Source organism: Triticum dicoccoides, chromosome 4A (assembly GCF_002162155.2).
Source record: "Triticum dicoccoides isolate Atlit2015 ecotype Zavitan chromosome 4A, WEW_v2.0, whole genome shotgun sequence".
NCBI classification, from domain to species: Eukaryota; Viridiplantae; Streptophyta; class Magnoliopsida; order Poales; family Poaceae; genus Triticum; species Triticum dicoccoides.
In genome coordinates, this window is record NC_041386.1 from 573,543,334 (window position 1) to 573,560,469 (window position 17,136).

The window sequence follows — 17,136 nt, forward strand, 5'->3', positions numbered from 1 at the left end:
TTATTTTTTGGTTGTTGTTTCTTTATGCAAAGACTAGCATCTTTCAGTTTTGACATGTCAGTTTGTACGTGACTTATAATATGATTCGTGTGATATAAATGAGATGAACAAAATACGATGATACTCAAGTCATTTGCGCATTCGCGAAAAGGAAGTGTGTGTGGGGAGGGCGGAATAGCAGAACGGTTTTAAAAAGGAAGAAAAATCACAGATCGAGCAGCTCGTTGAGGAAAGGGCAACGATATCGTGCAGTTCCACAACGGGTTAACCCCCGATGGGAAGCAGGTGAAGTTATTAGGTTAATCAAGTCGACATGGAAAGGCTGCGGCCAATTAAGCGTCGACAGCTCCCATCGCCCTCCCATCCGCGCCGGTCATGGGCGCGGCGCGGCGCGGAGCAAGGGTCGGCGCGCCACGCCACGCCGCCACTTCCAGTACTGTATTTATTTGCTTCGCGTCCACCACCCACGGGCCTCACTCCCTGCTCACTCCACTACTCCCCTCCTCCCCTCCACCACGGCCCCGTTACCTCACCTCTCCATTGCCGCCGGCGCCGGGCAGCAGGTACCCTCTCCTCTCCTCTCCTCTCCTTCCTCCTTCCGCCTGCGTGTATGTATGCTTGGAGGCTTGGAGCTTTGATGTATCATAGTGATGCCGGAAAGGTTTTCTTCCCTGTTGACTTTGGATGTGTGTGGTGATACCAGTTCAGAAGGTATTTTCCTCCCCCCTTTGATCCTGGGAAGCTAGAGGGCGACGTTCCTGCTCTGTTCCCGGTGGTCAGGGCCTAGCATCATACTACTACACAGCATGAATTTGTGGCGAAGGCTGAGAGAGTGACGTTCCTGTTCTGTAGTATGTAAGTGTGGGGATTCAGAATCAGAATCCCCTTTCTGGTTGACTAGTGAAAGCAGAGCATCTCTCTGCTCGGCTGATTTGGGAGCGATAGAGGTGTTATGGTGCTGGCGTTCGTCCCATTTACAGACTTCCCATGTGCCATGTCAGTGTCGCCGGAATGACAGAATCGCCGAGCGGTTCATTGATCCCGGAGATCGCTTTGCTGAGACGGAGGCCCCTTGTAATCTGCTTTGCTTGGTTGTTTGCGGTGATAGATATCTCGATGATAGTAGCGTGCTGATTTTTTGTTGTTCGATTCGATTCATCATTTAGCTTCTTCCTGTTCTCTTGTAGCTGTAGGTTAGTTGCCTTTTCTGAAACCTTTTAAGCTTTCAGTCTTGCACTATGATGTACTAGCTAGAAAACCAGGAGCTTCGGTACGCGAAAACTCAAAATCCACACCTCTACGAGGAATACATATGAAATGGAACCATGATCCGGGAAGGCATATTTACTGGAAGTACCTGTAAGTGTTGGCCGTGCCTTGCTAGAGTTTTTTCCTTCCCAATTTTGGCATGGGGGTATTCTGTATTTGTTGAAATAATGCAAGTACACTCTTCGCAAGAAAAGGAAAAGAGAAATAATACAAGTTTTTTCTTTCGAAAAGGGGATAACCCCGGCCTCCTCTGCATCAATCAAGAGAAATAATACAAGTACACAACAGAAAGGCCAGAACTAACCTTCCCAATACTATGGCCACATTCTTTTTCTCCAGATAAGATAATTGACTCCTGTATAAGAAATTGTTCCAACTGTTATTCTACTCCCTCTATAAACTTTTATAAGAAATTTTAGGCCACTAAAGTAGTGGCCTAAAACATCTTATAAAAGTTTACAGAGGGAGTACTTTTTATTAAGCCATATATTTTGTTTGGAAAAAGGACCATCTGGTTACAGTAATGTTGAGAAGAGTGAACCCGACCCAGCTAAAATCACAGCCGACTGATCGCTTTGAAAATATTCAAGTGATGAATAGGATAAGTTGCACCATTGCAGATATACAAATTTCTCTACTCCTATAAAAATCTGAGTTGGTGATGATGGTGTGCCTGCCATCTTTCATTTACAGCCATCCGATTTGCATCCAACGCGTCTGAGACAAACTATGGCAATTTTACAAATAACCCCCTGCCACTCCAGTTCAGCGTTTAGCCCATCTCTACCCCACCTCATCTAGCGCCATCTCAGGAAAGAAAGAAGGATCTGGACAGGTCGGTGCCGTTGTTCGTTCGCCCCCAGGCTCCATTGCCGACCACTACCACAAACCCCTCCTCGCCGTCTCCACCACCCCCTTCCCTGTCTCCCTGACTTCGACCTGGGTAAGTATGCTGCCGATTAGGACTGGACACGAGCCAAGCCGAATTCAGACAGAGCCATGTTAGCTCGCTCAGAAGCAGCCAGCTCGGCTCAGCTGGGTGATGCCAACGAACTGCATATGGGTGGCTCGGCTCGTTCTGCACTGGCTCTGTTTAGCCTGAGCGGCTCGTGAGTGGATGGACAAGGGAGGTGCATGCTGTGGATGTGCTGTGAGTGATGCTGGTCACCGCCGGCCACCAGGGCGTGCCAGAGCAAGTGGCGGTGCGGCGTTGAGGCGGAGGGCACGCACCTGCCAACGTTGGTGAGGACGCAACACAAGCAGAGAAGAACAAGGGTGGGCAACGCGCGAGCATCTGCGTGCGTGTGTGTGCTCGGCGACGAAAGCATGCCTGTGTGCGTGCGGCGGGGACGGATTATGGATGCGTTGGGAAGAAGAAGAGAATGTAAGAGGGAGGGAGGTGCGAGCAACAGCTGTGTGCGGCGGCGGGGGGGATGGATGCATCGCGTGGGTCAGTGGGTACATGCTGCTCGTCTAGGTCACCAAATAAGGATAGCTTCGTATTGGGCTTGGGCTGCTCTTGTAGCCTATACATTTCGCTGCTAATTTAAAAAAAAAATACTGGGCTGGAAACGAGCCACAGCCCCAACATTTCACCACCGGAGTCGTTCGAGCCCCAACATTTCACTGCCTCCCCTGTATTCTTGCTTCAGCAGCCCCAACTGCGACCACAACGTCTATGTCCTCCCCTGTCTCCTCCAACACCAACCCCCACAAGTACGCACAAGTACGTTGGTGGCTACGCCCTGCTCATCCTCGGCGGCGCAGCCACCACCTACTATTATTTCCCCCTTCCCGGCAACGCAATCCATGTTGATCACACTCTCATAGATGGAACAGAGTGTGGGGAGGTGAGATGCACTGCTCTTCGCCTTCTGATCTGACAAGGACCAATGTATGGGTATTGATGAAGAAGAAAATCTTCTTCTGCAGTTGCAGATATGTAATGGTAACATATGGAAGAAATGCCTATTCTGTAGTTGCTCGGCCCGACTCAGCTCGGCACGGCAAGGATCTAATTATAGGTTCGTCCTATTTTTTTACTTGATTGTTGCATAAGAAATGCCAGAAGGAAGATGGGACATGAACTTGGCTCTTGAGCTCAAATAATATCAATAAAATTTAAAGAAATCTTTTGGAAACAAACATGTAGAACTATTTGTGCAACATTTCATGAAAAAATAACATTAATGTTGGACTAGAAAAATAAACAAATTGTTAAAAAACTATTTTTAAAGCTTTTTTTGGCAAAGCACCACAAGTGTTTTTTCTTCATGAAGTTTTGCATGCAGCTTGAACACTGGAACGTGTTTGTTTGCAAGAATAGGTTTGTTATGTTTGCTATTCTGTCTGCATTTACTCTTCACCCGGATGCTTGTGAGCTCAAAAGCAGAATGAATATATCCAAAGAAACATATTGATATTTGTTACACATGAGATGACCACCACATAAGTTGTGAAATAAAGTACTCTAGATCAATGCATTTTGGTTAGCCGTGCAACGCATGGGCATCTTACTAGTGACTTCCCTATGGTTAGCATGGGAAGTCTCTTTACAAGCTTTTTGGGTTTGCAGGAGATTTTGTACTTTATGGATCTTTATTCTTCTAGTCTCTGTCAAATTTGTTCACGCTTCTTAAACCAGGAAAAGAAACACATCTTTAGTAGCACCAAGCAAATATATTTAGCCATTATGATCGTCTCTGTTTCTTTTTTTGCAAGCCGTTAATGGTTTACCATACTTTTATATTTTACTACTAATTAGTGTTTGCCGCTTCTCATTTATCTATGTCCAGCAGGAGTGACACACAGGAGACACCGCTGCTGAGAGCGGTTCAAGTACTCGAGGCAGCAGATGTCTTCCTCAAGGGCTGCTTCCAGTTCGTCCAGCAGGAACCGCCAGAGCACCCAGGAAAGGGTGTTGGCACAAACAACCCTTGATGCTGAACTCAATGCTGAGTTTGAAGAATCTAGTGACTCCTTCGACTACTCCAAGCTGGTCGAAGCCCAGCGGGACACTCCAACTGTGCTGCAGGAAGGGCGGTCAGAGAAGGTCATAGCCTACTTGCAGCACATTCAGAGAGGGAAGATGATCCAGTCGTTTGGTTGCTTGTTGGCCCTTGATGAGAAGAGCTTCAATGTCATCGCGTTCAGTGAGAACGCGCCAGAAATGCTTACAACTGTCAGCCATGCAGTGCCCAGTGTCGACGATCCCCCAAGGCTTGACATCGGCACAAATGTACGGTCTCTGTTCACTGACCAGGGTGCCGCGGCTCTGCACAAGGCACTAGGGTTTGCTGATGTTTCTTTGCTGAATCCTATCCTGGTTCAGTGCAAGACCTCAGGCAAGCCTTTCTATGCCATTGTTCACCGAGCAACCGGATGTTTGGTGGTAGACTTTGAGCCTGTAAACCCCACAGAATTTCCTGCCACTGCTGCTGGGGCCTTGCAGTCTTACAAGCTTGCTGCCAAGGCAATCTCCAAGATCCAGGCACTGCCAGGTGGAAGCATGGAGCTGCTATGCAATACTGTGGTCAAGGAAGTCTTTGACCTTACAGGGTATGATAGGGTTATGGCTTACAAGTTTCATGAAGATAACCATGGCGAGGTCTTCGCCGAGATCACAAAGCCTGGCCTTGAGCCTTATCTGGGCCTGCACTATCCAGCCACTGATATCCCTCAAGCAGCCAGGTTTCTTTTCATGAAGAACAAAGTGCGGCTGATCTGCGATGTCCGCGCAAGACCCATAAAGGTCATTGAAGATGAGGCACTCCCCTTTGATATTAGCTTGTGTGGTTCAGCACTCAGGGCAGCACACAGCTGTCACCTTCAGTATATGGAGAACATGAACTCAATTGCATCCCTTGTCATGGCTGTTGTGGTTAATGAGAATGAAGAGGATGACGAGGTCGGGTCTGAACAACCAGCACAGCAGCAGAAGAAGAAGATACTATGGGGCCTTATTGTTTGCCACCATGAGAGCCCTAGATATGTCCCTTTTCCGCTGCGCTATGCTTGTGAGTTCTTAGCACAGGTGTTTGCTGTCCATGTCAACAAGGAGTTTGAAGTACAGAAACAGTTACGTGAAAAAAGCATACTGAGGATGCAAACAATTCTCTCTGACATGCTGTTCAAGGAAGCCTCTCCCCTGACTATAGTATCAGGGGCACCCAATATCATGGACCTAATCAAATGTGACGGTGCTGCTCTTTTGTATGGGGGCAAAGTATGGCGTCTGGGTACTGCACCAACCGAGTCTCAGATACGCGATCTTGCCTTGTGGCTGTCGGAAGTTCACATGGACTCCACTGGCCTGAGTACTGAGAGCCTCCATGATGCTGGCTACCCAGGAGCCTCTGCTCTTGGTGATACGGTTTGTGGGATGGCAGTGGCTAAGATCAATTCCAGTGATATTCTTTTTTGGTTCAGGTCACCTACAGCTAAAGAAATCAGATGGGGAGGTGCAAAGAATGATCCATCGGACATGGATGACAGCAGAAGGATGCACCCCAGGTTGTCTTTCAAGGCATTCCTTGAAGTTGTCAAGATGAAGAGCTTGGCTTGGACTGATTCTGAGATGGATGCTATTCATTCATTGCAACTTATACTTCGAGGGGCGGTGGATGGTGTCGTCAAGCCAACCGGAAAAGCTAGTTTAGATGAACAGATTGGCGATCTAAAGCTTGATGGGCTTGCTGAATTGCAGGCAGTGACCAGTGAAATGGTTCGTCTAATGGAAACAGCAACTGTTCCAATCTTGGCAGTAGATGGCAATGGATTGGTCAATGGGTGGAATCAGAAAGCGGCAGAATTGACTGGGCTAAGAGTTGATGATGCTATAGGAAGGCACATACTTACCCTTGTGGAGGAATCTTCTGTATCAGTTGTCCAGAGGATGCTGTATCTAGCTTTGCAGGGTGAGTAAATTTATTATATTTCTTTTCTCTATCTATTTACCTCCACGCCTACTTTACCTTCCTCCTTAGTCAGAAACTTTGTGTTATCTTCATTTGTTGATAATTTGTGTGTTGAACCTAGCTAACTGGTTATTGCGTCAACTGCTTACACAATTTGCGATTGATAACTTAGTAATATTGATCGTTCATGGGTCTCTAATAAATATTCCGCTAATCAAACAGGCAAAGAAGAGAAAGAAGTTCGATTTGAGGTAAAGACTCATGGTCCAAAGAGAGATGATGGCCCTGTTATCTTGGTTGTGAATGCTTGTGCCAGCCGGGACCTTCATGATGATGTTGTTGGGGTGTGCTTTGTAGCCCAAGATATGACTGTCCATAAGTTGGTGATGGACAAGTTTACTCGGGTTGAGGGAGACTACATGGCGATCATTCACAACCCAAACCCACTCATTCCTCCTATATTTGGTGCTGATGAATTTGGATGGTGTTGTGAGTGGAATGCTGCAATGACCAAGCTGACTGGGTGGCACAGAGAGGAAGTGCTCGATAAGATGCTTCTCGGTGAAGTGTTTGACAGTAGAAATGCCTCCTGCCTTTTGAAGAACAAAGATGCATTTGTAAGCCTTTGTGTTGTTATCAACAGCGCGTTAGCCGGCGAAGAAACGGAAAAGGCTCCATTTGGCTTCTTCGACCGAAGCGGGAAGTACACTGAGTGTCTTCTGTCAGTGAACAGAAGGGAAAATGAGGGTGGTCTCATCACTGGGGTATTCTGTTTTATTCATATTCCTAGTCATGAGCTGCAACAAGCACTGCAGGTGCAGCAAGCCTCGGAGCAGAAGTCACTAAAAAGGCTGAAAGCTTTCTCCTACATGAGACATGCAATCAACAACCCTCTCTCAGGCATGCTTTACTCCAGAAAAGCACTAAAGAACACAGATTTGAATGAAGAACAGATGAGGCAGATCCATGTTGCAGATAATTGTCATCACCAGCTAAACAAGATACTTGCCGACTTGGATCAACATAACATCATGGAAAAGTATTCTTCTTGCCAAATCTTCTGAATTGTTCTATTACGTTCTCATGTTTACTTATGGCTGTACCTGTTTTTTGTCAGTTTGCGGACCTCGTACGTTGATGTCGTTGTTCGTTGTTCTAATTTCACCTGCTTTCATGCCTACTTATGTGATTAAAATGGAACAACAAACAAACATGGTTACATTTACACAACTTGTTGAACTAACTGCTGTTATTATATTTCTACTGCTTCCGGAAAATTTAGCCAGTATATATGGTTTCACTTACTGCTCAAGCTTACTTTTATATTTCAGAGGTATTATCTGCATAATAGTTCACTGTTATCATCTTCTAAAAATAACTTAATTGCTTTCTGTCATTTGTGGTCACAGATCTAGTTGCTTGGATTTGGAGATGGCTGAATTTGTGTTGCAAGATGTGGTGGTGGCTGCTGTAAGCCAAGTACTGATAGCCTGCCAGGGAAAAGGCATCAGAGTCTCTTGCAACCTGCCAGAGAGATTTATGAAGCAACTAGTGTATGGAGATGGTGTTCGACTCCAGCAGATCCTTTCTGACTTCCTATCTATTTCAGTGAAGTTCTCTCCTGTTGGAGGTTCTGTCGAGATTTCAGCCAAGGCGACAAAGAACAGCATCGGAGAGAATCTTCACCTTATTGACCTTGAACTTAGGTACATCGGTCATGCAATATGCCTGTTAATTTCTGAAAAGGAAGTTTCGAAGTCTTCTTGTGGGAATGCTTAGTGATGGTTATTTTTGTCTCTGTGTGTTTTCAGGATCAAGCACCAGGGATTAGGAGTCCCTGCAGAGCTAATGGCGCAGATGTTTGAGGAGGACGACCCGCAGCAGTCAGAGGAGGGCTTGGGCCTCCTGGTCTCCAGAAACCTGTTGAGGCTCATGAATGGCGATGTTCGTCACCTAAGGGAAGCTGGTGTGTCAATCTTCATCCTCACCGCCGAACTTGCTTGTGCTCCAACGGCCATGGAGCACTGATGAAGAAGCCAGTGCAAAGCGTATGATCATCAGATGGTATGTGAAACAACTCTAACGCAGTACACTTGTGCAGTGTGTTTCTTTTGTCACAACTGCTGGCTTTGCATCTTTCCTTGCTTTCTTAATTCATACTCCATCAAAAGGGTACCTGTGAAGATCATTGTTTCCCAAACACATTGGCTGGGGGCTACAACGCTGAATGAGGGGGTATGGATAGCAGGGGCGGAGCCAGGATTCGGACATGAGGGGGGCGAGAAAGATAATATATTCAAGAGAGCCAATACATGAATTTCGTTTCAAAAGTAGCATTGATAGTTTGATACAAAAGCATTGGCAACTAATATTTAACAGTACAAAATTCTACATCTCTATTTGTTTAAATTTAACTCAAAGAGTACATCAGGTGGATTTTTATTTTGGGTATCTGAATATTTGAGCTGGAAGCCTTCCTCTTAAAAATAAATCTACTTTCGTTATATTCCTCCTCTTCATACTTCAACCTTTGAAACTTTGAACAGAGAGCGCGATTTCAATTCTAAATTGTAATCTTACCACATCTAATAGGTTGATCAACCTAATTTTATATGTAGTTGAACTAGTTCACTGTATGTGTCTCTGATCTTAAAAAACTACCGGGAGTTTGTTGTATTACGATAATACCAGTAGCCTACCTTAAGTTGTGCCAAAATCGGTTGATGAAGGAGCCATGATTCAATCGCTGGATTAGAGGCACAGAATGAATTTGCACGGCTCCAGCATGGGCGCACGAAGCCACGAAAAACATTAGGAACGAAACTGACTCTCGATGGACGGCTGCACGTACGCTATTTTCCTGATGCGTGGGTAACTAGCGATTCTGTGTGTTGGGCCCTTGGGCTGGAGTATTGGGTCGTTTAACTCTAAAAAAAAAAACTCTAAAATAGTACGTCAGCTATGTCTACATACGATATATTTATGCTGCCAGTATACGAATACCTAGCGAACATTCACAGGGGGGGCGAGACGATGGGGGGTGTCTGATCCCTGCTCGCACCCCCCTGTCTCCGCCTCTGATGGATAGGATATTTTTCACCTAGCAGCTCATTCCAACAGGTGGCAGAAACTTTTATCGTTGAAAATTAAAAAGTTTTCTCTGGATCCCACGTACTATTTTTTTCGTACAGTCCTTGCTTTAAACTTTTAATTCAGAGGAGGACAAACATGGCTGATTCAGTTTCTGCACTAGACCTTGTTCCATGTATGACCTTGTCTTTAAAAGAATTTTGGTTTTAAGAACAGCTGATGGGATTGTGGCCTTTTGCTGAAAGAATTTTGTTTTCCCTTCCAGCTTCATTTCGAAAGAACCATGATCGAGCGATGGTGACGTCTTTGCGGGGAAGATGCGACGCGGTTGCAGCAGGCTGTGGTAGAGTGTCAAGTGAATGCAGAAAGAAAGAAGCAAAGGTTGGCTTGTAGGATAAAGAAAGGTTGTGTGGCACCGTTCGGTTGTGTACTTGTGCTGTGTTATTATGTACTTCTCGTCCGCCCTACTACTATGTATGTGTAATGTTCAACTTTGATGCTTCATTACAAGTGTTTTATGGCTATGTTATGTACTTGTGTAAACTTGGCTACAAGATTATTCAAGTTCTGTTATCTACTTGTGCTGTGTTATTATAGTGTTGGTCTTTTTATGGCTTTGCTATTTGCCGGCGTGATCCTTGTGTTGTGTGTGTGTTAGTGTTGGCTGTGTGCATTTTAGTTATGCACAGGTCGGATGTATGCTCAGTGTATTTTTCTATCCCTTTGATGCTTCATTATTTATAACTTGCCGTTTTCCAAAGAAGAAAGAAGATATGGGGACTCGATGCATACCAGAAAAAGGTTCTTTCCTCTGTCTGAGAATAGAAAAAATTCAGTAAGCTCGATGGCTCGCTGCGTTTCAGGAGATGCTGATCTCGGTTATAAATTTTGGTATCCCTCCGATCCAAATTAATTGACACAACTTCGGTAAACAACTAAAAGGAGTACAAGAATCTGCTAGAAAAAATGACCTCGGTTGTGTATGTACTTTAGTCTGAGGTGCTTGTATTTTTTCCTAACAATATTCTTATGATTCTCCAGAGACTGTATCACAGAAAGAAGTGGTGCAAAATTAGTACGCATGATTTTTGCATTGTAGAATCTCTCAAAAGAAATTTATATTAGCCTTTTTGTGGCTTCGCTGGCAGTCGGTAAACCATCAGTGTCCTTTTTCTCTCCCTGGAATCTCTTTAGTACAGGAGACCTGTTGGCATTCAATGAAGGAAGCAAGATCAAGATCAGTTTTGCACTCTCTGCTAACTGTATTGCATACATAATGTTCTTTCGGCTGAACCTTTTCATTCTTCTGCGAAGCAAAATTTGCTGGTGGTGTTGTTGTAAGCTGATCACTTTGTTGCATCAGTTAGCACCAAAGCAGAGGAGGGGGGCTGCCCAGCTAAATTTGCAACCCATTTTTATCAAGGGTGCGAAATTCAGCATGTTGCAAGTTTTTAGCATCGAGAACAACTTTAACATGTTGCCGACCAAGCGGTGACATTGGCTAAATGATAAAGAAACAATGAAATGGAACACACATCTTTGTAGATTGTGGTGCATCACTCATAAAGATTTCTTTCACAGGTAGTGTGCTCGAACTTAGGGTCGTGGTACATCCCATATCCTTAATTCTCAACCGTCTAAAATACTCACATTCCTATAAGTATGGCAGTCTCACAAACCATGCATTGATTAAATCATTAGATCAACCAACAAAACTCTCCAATGTATTTTTTTTTCATTTTTTAAATTTTTTGCAGTGACAACTAAATTAAATTGCAGAAAAAAATTAGAGAGGTAAGGATTACCTATTTACTGCCTTTTGTGAAGAAGTGGGACAGTAGCTTCATGGTGAGATCAGCCCACAACTTAACTAGCAGCTAGGCCACGCCGGAACCTTGGCACAACCCAACCAAGGACGGAGAAATCTAAGGGATTCTAGATCTCGTCGGCGGGGCACGGACGATGCTGGCGCCCGTGGCTTGCCGCAGGAGGTACTCCCTGCAAGTATGAGAGAAGGAGCGGGCGTCGTCTAGCTGCACCTGATTGTCATTGATGCGCAGCCCGACCTCAAGAACCAGGCCTAGGGTGCGGCTGCGACCGGCGGGGGATGGGCCGGTGGAAGAAGCGGCGGCTGCTCCCCTTTCTCTCTCTTTGCCGCCTCTCCCTGAGAACGAAAAAGGAAGGAGCGAGAGATTTTCTGGTGAATAGCGGACCCCTCTAGATATTTACATTACCTTCATCAGCTGTAAACCCCGAAAGCAGTAAAAAAAAACATTTGCCTCTGTTCCCTTCTTTTATTTGGTGATCTACTAGTAAAAGGGCCCGTGCGTTGCAACGGGTACAAAAATAAATAAATGTAGTGATCATGTTAATGTGGATCATATTCTAGAGGAGAAGTACTGGTATGACTTAGGTCTTTGGAGGGAGATTGGTAGGAAGGTTTTCTTGATGAGAGCGTATGTTTTTTCAAGAATGACACTTTGTACTTTTGAGTACTTCCACTATTCTATTGCTACTTTCGAAGTTGTTTGAGTGATAAATTAATTGCCAGATTTGCCAGCAATCCAAGATTCAAAAACATGATCAAGAATAACTTGATTAATGATGGAACCATGTATGACTGTTATGATACATTAATCCACAAATACAAATACAATGGCATAAATGATCCTAAATGATCAGATATGGATTACTTAATGATGAATTTGCAAAGATAGCGGTAAGATAACACATAACATGTGAGTGCGTTTCTGCTCGCTACTCGGTTTATGTTGTTGTAAGCCGAGAACCCGCGTTTTTGCACTTGGCGTACACGGTGATACTCCGGGTACATGTAATTTTTTTTATAGTGATACCGATGCAGCAATTAAAAATATTCGTGATTTTTAAAAAATGTTTGCATATTCCAAAAACATTCCTAATTTTGAAACAAAAATGTTGGGAAATAAAAAAAATATGTATTAGAAATTTTAATGAAATTGAATAGAATTCCTCAATTCAAAAAATGTTCATGAATTGAAAACTATCCTAAAAATTTGAAAACTGTTCATGACATATAAAATAGTTTATTGATTCATAAAACGTTTGCACACTCAAAAAATGATCATGCATTTTTAAAAAATGTTCCTTCCTTGAATCGGAAAAATATTCGTGAATTCCAAAAATTGTTTCACCAAAAAATTTCCAAAAAAAATCGGTGATTCTATAAATGTTCGCTATTAAACTAAAATATATTAAAAAATGTTCACAGTTTAAAATTGAAATAATATAAAATGTTCATGATTTAAGAAATGTTTGAAAATATGTATAAATGTTCGCGAATTTGAAAAATGTTCATGATTTCAGTTATGTGCAAGAGTTTAAAAAATTGTTCATGATTTTTCATTTTTTATAATTTCAGGAAAATGAGAGAGCCAGTGTATCTTGGTGATGCAGCAAAATGTGGTCATGGCAATTGAAGATTATGATATTTTTTATTTCTCCCGTTGCAACACACGGACTGTTTTGCTAGTATCACTTCTAGGTGGCATTGGGGGTAATATTTTATAATTTTGGGGGCAATTTTCGTGACATACCGCAAAAAACAATAGCCCCTTCATTATTATAGAAAAATGGTTCGTGCGTTGTAACAGGATAAAAATTATGCCAAAAGATGCACCGTGCGTTGGTTCCAGAGAATTCTCTCACAGTCTTTTATTCCCAGGCGAAGGTAGTATTTTTGAGAATTGATCAAACTGCAATGGTAATAAACAGGCCCGTGGTTGCAACGGTAGAAAAAATTGATACGTATTCAGTTTTTTGAGAGTTGTATATGCTAGTGCATATTAATCTAAGGGCGCTACCAATTATTACTGCATGCACATCAAAATGTAAATGGAAAACGATTATGGCCGGACGACCGGCTGAAGCTTGCGCCGGTCGCCCCGGCTCTGCTCGCCCACACACCTATCCCACATAGCCACGTGCCCTGTCCCACGCGCTAATTTTTATCTTTTTTGCACCAACCGTTTTGTGGCCATAAAAATCGTATCTCCAGAAACGTTGCTATCTCTTCTCTTTCTTCTACCTTGCGCACCACCATGAGCCTTCTCCTGCGAGCTTCTTCTTCTCCCTTCCTCCCCCTGCAATAAAACCACATGAGGCTGTTACAAGGACACGTCGTTGGTCGTCGATTTCATGGCCACGCTCGCCAGCAATTTCCTATCTGTCTTAGCCGGCGAGCCCCTCGATATTGCTACAACCAGGGCCTTGTCGCCGTCGTGGAGTGTGCTACAACCATGGCAAGCGGTGTTGCGATTGGCGTCGTGCACTACTACGACCTCGATATCGCAGTGCTACAACCAGTGTGCGCCCGTGCTGGAACCGGCTATCTGGTGTGCTGGAATTGGCGGCAAAAAGATGATACAAGTCGATGAGATTATGTGCGGGGAACAGGTCGCCGGAGCTGCATCCAATGACACAAATTGCTACATCCGGCATCAAGTTTTGCTGGAACCATAGAAATTAGCCATCAACGCCATAATCAAGTGGACGACACTGGCGGGCTTCTTTTTTGCTGGAACCGTCACACCTATTTGCTACAACCCGCAGACTTTTCTGCTACGTTGAGTAATCGAGTGAGGTATTGGTACAGCCGAACATGGAAACGGACATGAAAAAAAGCTTCAACCGGCCTAGTAGAAGTTCCAACCAATGGAGGAAAAAAGCTTCAACAGGCATGACGGAAAAGCTTCAACCCCATGGAAAAGCTGGAAGCAGCTACAAAAAAAGCTTCAACGGACTATGAAAAAAGCTTCAACCTAGAGCCAGCAATGGCTATGATGGCGAGGTTGCGACAGGTTGATGGCGAGGCTGCTACCAAACGACGGCGGGGTGTGACCATGGAGCAACGCCATGTTGCAACCAATGGTGACGAGGGCCGCAAAACGCCCACGAGATGCAGCTTCAACGGCGACGGCGGGGTTGCGAGCACGTCGACGACGAGACGAGCGAGAAGCGGCGTCCTCTTCACGGGAGGTGCAGCGGGGCGGCCGGCGGGGAGGACGACGACCGGCGACAAGGACAGGAACCAGCGACGAGGACGGCGACCAGCGACGACGAGGACGGCGACCAGCGACCGGGGGCGAGCACGGCGACCAACGGCGACGTGGACGGCGACCGGGGGCGAGGACGGCGAGCTGGTGATGCTTCAGGGTCAGCCCTCGAAGAGTCCATGGTGGGTGTCCAGCACGAATAGCTGTTTTGAATTGGACACGATTTTCTGTTGAGAAAAAAAAATGATTCAGAGGCTGATCTGAGGGTGGGCAAAAGACAAATTGACGTTCCAGATACGACCGGCCCAACAGTTGGGCCGGCGCACCGGCGCAGATCACTGCCCAATGTAAATCCGGTGCCAGCGAGTTAATCTGTCGATTCTGCTCTGGTTTGGCCAGTATGTCCCCTCCCTCCTTGTTGTGGAGTGCACCGGATCCGATTTATAATCCTCCCTCCTTGTTATTTGCGGTCGACGCGTGTGAAGTCTAGTGGCTTCGTGTGACATGCCGAGCACTGCTCAGCGACGCGTGTATCTCCATCTCGTTTTCAGTTTACTTACCATTGCACATACAACGCAGTCCAAGCCTCCCAGATCCCATGCGCCCGAGCACCTCCATGGCCGAACTCCTCCTCGCGCGCCCTCGTCCACGAAGCAGTCAGCCTCCCAGGCGCGCCTCACCAACAGCCTTCACGCGAGCGCTCTCGCAGGAGCTCAAACCCGAGTCGAGCCAGTCACCCCTGCCGCCCGCCGGCGATCTGCAACAACAAGACCCCTGCCGGTGAGCCGCTCCTCCGCGGTTCTCCCTCTCCTTCTACCCTTGGTCTCCTCCCTCTCCTCACCCTCTCTCTCGAACAGGAAGCAGCAGTTCCCTCGCAGCGGCGCGGTTTGTCCTTCAGTGCTCCCCTTGCAGCCTCCCCAGACTTGGTCTTCGCTTGGTGTTGGCGGACAGTCGAGCAGGAGCATCTCCCGCACTGGCCTCGACCGCCTCTTGTAATCTCCCTCGCATCTCCCGCACTGTCCTCGACCGCCTCTTCGAGCCTCATGGCGTCGACCAGATTGGCAGGTCTCCTCTCCCATTAATTGTGGACGCTCTCCCTTGCAGGCCACACCATATGCATCAGAAAACGATGCGGGACTATTAATTTTACCGGATTATTAGGCCACGACGCGGAGGATCGAGGTTGGTCTGAGGCCCAAGCGGCAATGCGCATGGTGCTCATGTGCTTTCTGTATCCTATTGGAGGCTGTTGTGGTGCTGTGTGCTTGCTCTGTATCTCCATTGTTGTTCTATTATTCTATATCGGCAACAGTTCCAAGCCAAACACATCGGCCGTCCACTCCTCGTGCACCACCGACTACACCAACCGCAGCAGCAGGTCTAGTGTGCCGCCGTCGCCCTCCTGCAAGGACGTGTGCGTCAACCACTTGCCTGTGAGGAGCTCCAGCAGGAGCACGCCCAAGGAGTAGATGTCCGCCTTCAGCGTGGGCCGCTGAGTGTCCACCATCTCTGAGCCACGGTAGCCGTCGGCGCCGTCGCGGGCGAACGATGGCGCCTAGATGGGGTGGAGTGCGGCGCCGCCCCCCACCTTCTCGTCCACCGCCGCGCCGGGAAGGGTGCAGATAAGGTACAAAATATGGAAGGGAAGAAGCATCGCGGGTTGAATATATGGAATGACAGGGGGTTTATGCAAAAACGTGATATGCACTTAAAAAGGGATTGCGGGTTCAATTATCAGGAAACAAAAGGACTTTTATGCAAAAGCGCCGATGACGTACTTGGTTTATTATTAGGGAAAGATTCCCTTTTTAGTTTTGGCAAGCGTACTTTGAGCATCTCCGATTGATGATGTATATTTTGGTGCTCCAAATCAATGATAGTCCAAATTTGAAGCACCAAAAATGCTTTTTACATGTTCGAAAAAGGCTCAACTCCAACAGATGGTCCAAAACGGATATGTAAATAAAAAAGCAACTCCAACAGATGGTCCAAAACAAAGATTAAAACGACCAACTATAACTTCATCTCAACATAGTTCAAACATGAATTTCAACATAGTTTCATACATAAATTCAACTACTACTTATTCGAACTACTAGATGAAACTACTACTCGTCGTCGGAGCTGCGGAACTCCTCCCAGAACTCGTCCTTGGTCGGGCAATCACACCCCTCGTCCTCCTCCTCGGAGTCACCCCAGTCCTCATCCGACGACTCGATAGGGATCACAGTCGAGGGCCGGCCTCGTCCTCCTTCTTCACCCCCTTCTTTTTTGCCTCGAGCTTCCAGTAGTGCTCCAACTCGGCCTGGACATACTGCGGATGCTCTTGCGCAAACCGAGACATCGCCGCCTCGTCGCTCTCGCCGGGAGCGACGACAACCGCCGGTCTCTTATACGTCTTCTTCGCCGACATCTCCTCCATCCGGATGCCCTACGGCACGAGCCAATCCACCACCGCCTAGGTCTCGACCTCCGGGAAGTTGAGGTCCGTCTTCGGCCGTCCAGCACGCCACACTGCCATGTCGTAGGCACGCGCGGCCTCATCGGCGGCGGGACACGTGCCGAGCCACCAACGCCGCCGGCGTCGGAGAACTCCACTCCGAAGTTCCCGGAGGGCTTCGCCCTCACGCCGAAGAAACCGGACTTGCCCTTCGGCGTCTTCTTCGGCGCCATCGGGGAGTGGGCGGCGGCCGAGCAGGGCGGGGGCGTGCGGTGCGGGGCGGAGACGGACAGAGCGGGGCGGCGGACGGAGCGGGGCCGGGCAGAGGATGGACCGAAGGTGGAGGCTGCCGGAGAGGAGGCGGACAGGGTCGGGACGGGGCGGAGGC

At 46.7% G+C, this 17,136-nt stretch overlaps 1 protein-coding gene and 1 long non-coding RNA gene across 3 annotated transcripts; both read left to right on the top strand.

Annotated features, from left to right (window-relative positions):
- The first annotated feature begins 336 nt into the window (after nucleotides 1-336).
- Nucleotides 337-9,871, top strand: LOC119286860 (phytochrome A type 3). Of its 2 annotated transcripts, none has more exons than XM_037566327.1 (6): nucleotides 337-563; nucleotides 4,065-6,185; nucleotides 6,408-7,224; nucleotides 7,595-7,891; nucleotides 7,997-8,249; nucleotides 9,541-9,871. In XM_037566327.1, exons 2-5 carry the CDS (start codon nucleotides 4,124-4,126, stop codon nucleotides 8,211-8,213), a joined length of 3,393 nt encoding a protein of 1,130 aa, XP_037422224.1. In that variant the 5' UTR covers nucleotides 337-563; nucleotides 4,065-4,123; the 3' UTR covers nucleotides 8,214-8,249; nucleotides 9,541-9,871. The 2 variants fall into 2 exon arrangements, with proteins under 2 accessions (XP_037422224.1, XP_037422225.1); XM_037566328.1 differs by having other exon boundaries at nucleotides 4,068-6,185.
- Nucleotides 9,872-14,885: 5,014 nt separating this feature from the next.
- On the top strand, nucleotides 14,886-15,632 carry LOC119289175. Its single transcript, XR_005141447.1, has 2 exons — nucleotides 14,886-15,088; nucleotides 15,166-15,632. It is a non-coding gene; the product is annotated as an uncharacterized LOC119289175 (long non-coding RNA).
- The last annotated feature ends 1,504 nt before the right edge of the window (nucleotides 15,633-17,136 follow it).

What these genes read in the sequence shown, in the direction of transcription:
- LOC119286860 (XM_037566327.1), top strand. Translation starts at nt 4,124, where the DNA reads ATGTCTTCCTCAAGGGCTGCTTCCAGTTCGTCCAGCAGGAACCGCCAG. An exon ending in GCTGTATCTAGCTTTGCAGG is followed by an intron (nt 6,186 to 6,407) that starts GTGAGTAAATTT and finishes CTAATCAAACAG; the next exon opens with GCAAAGAAGAGAAAGAAGTT. An exon ending in CTTATTGACCTTGAACTTAG is followed by an intron (nt 7,892 to 7,996) that starts GTACATCGGTCA and finishes GTGTGTTTTCAG; the next exon opens with GATCAAGCACCAGGGATTAG.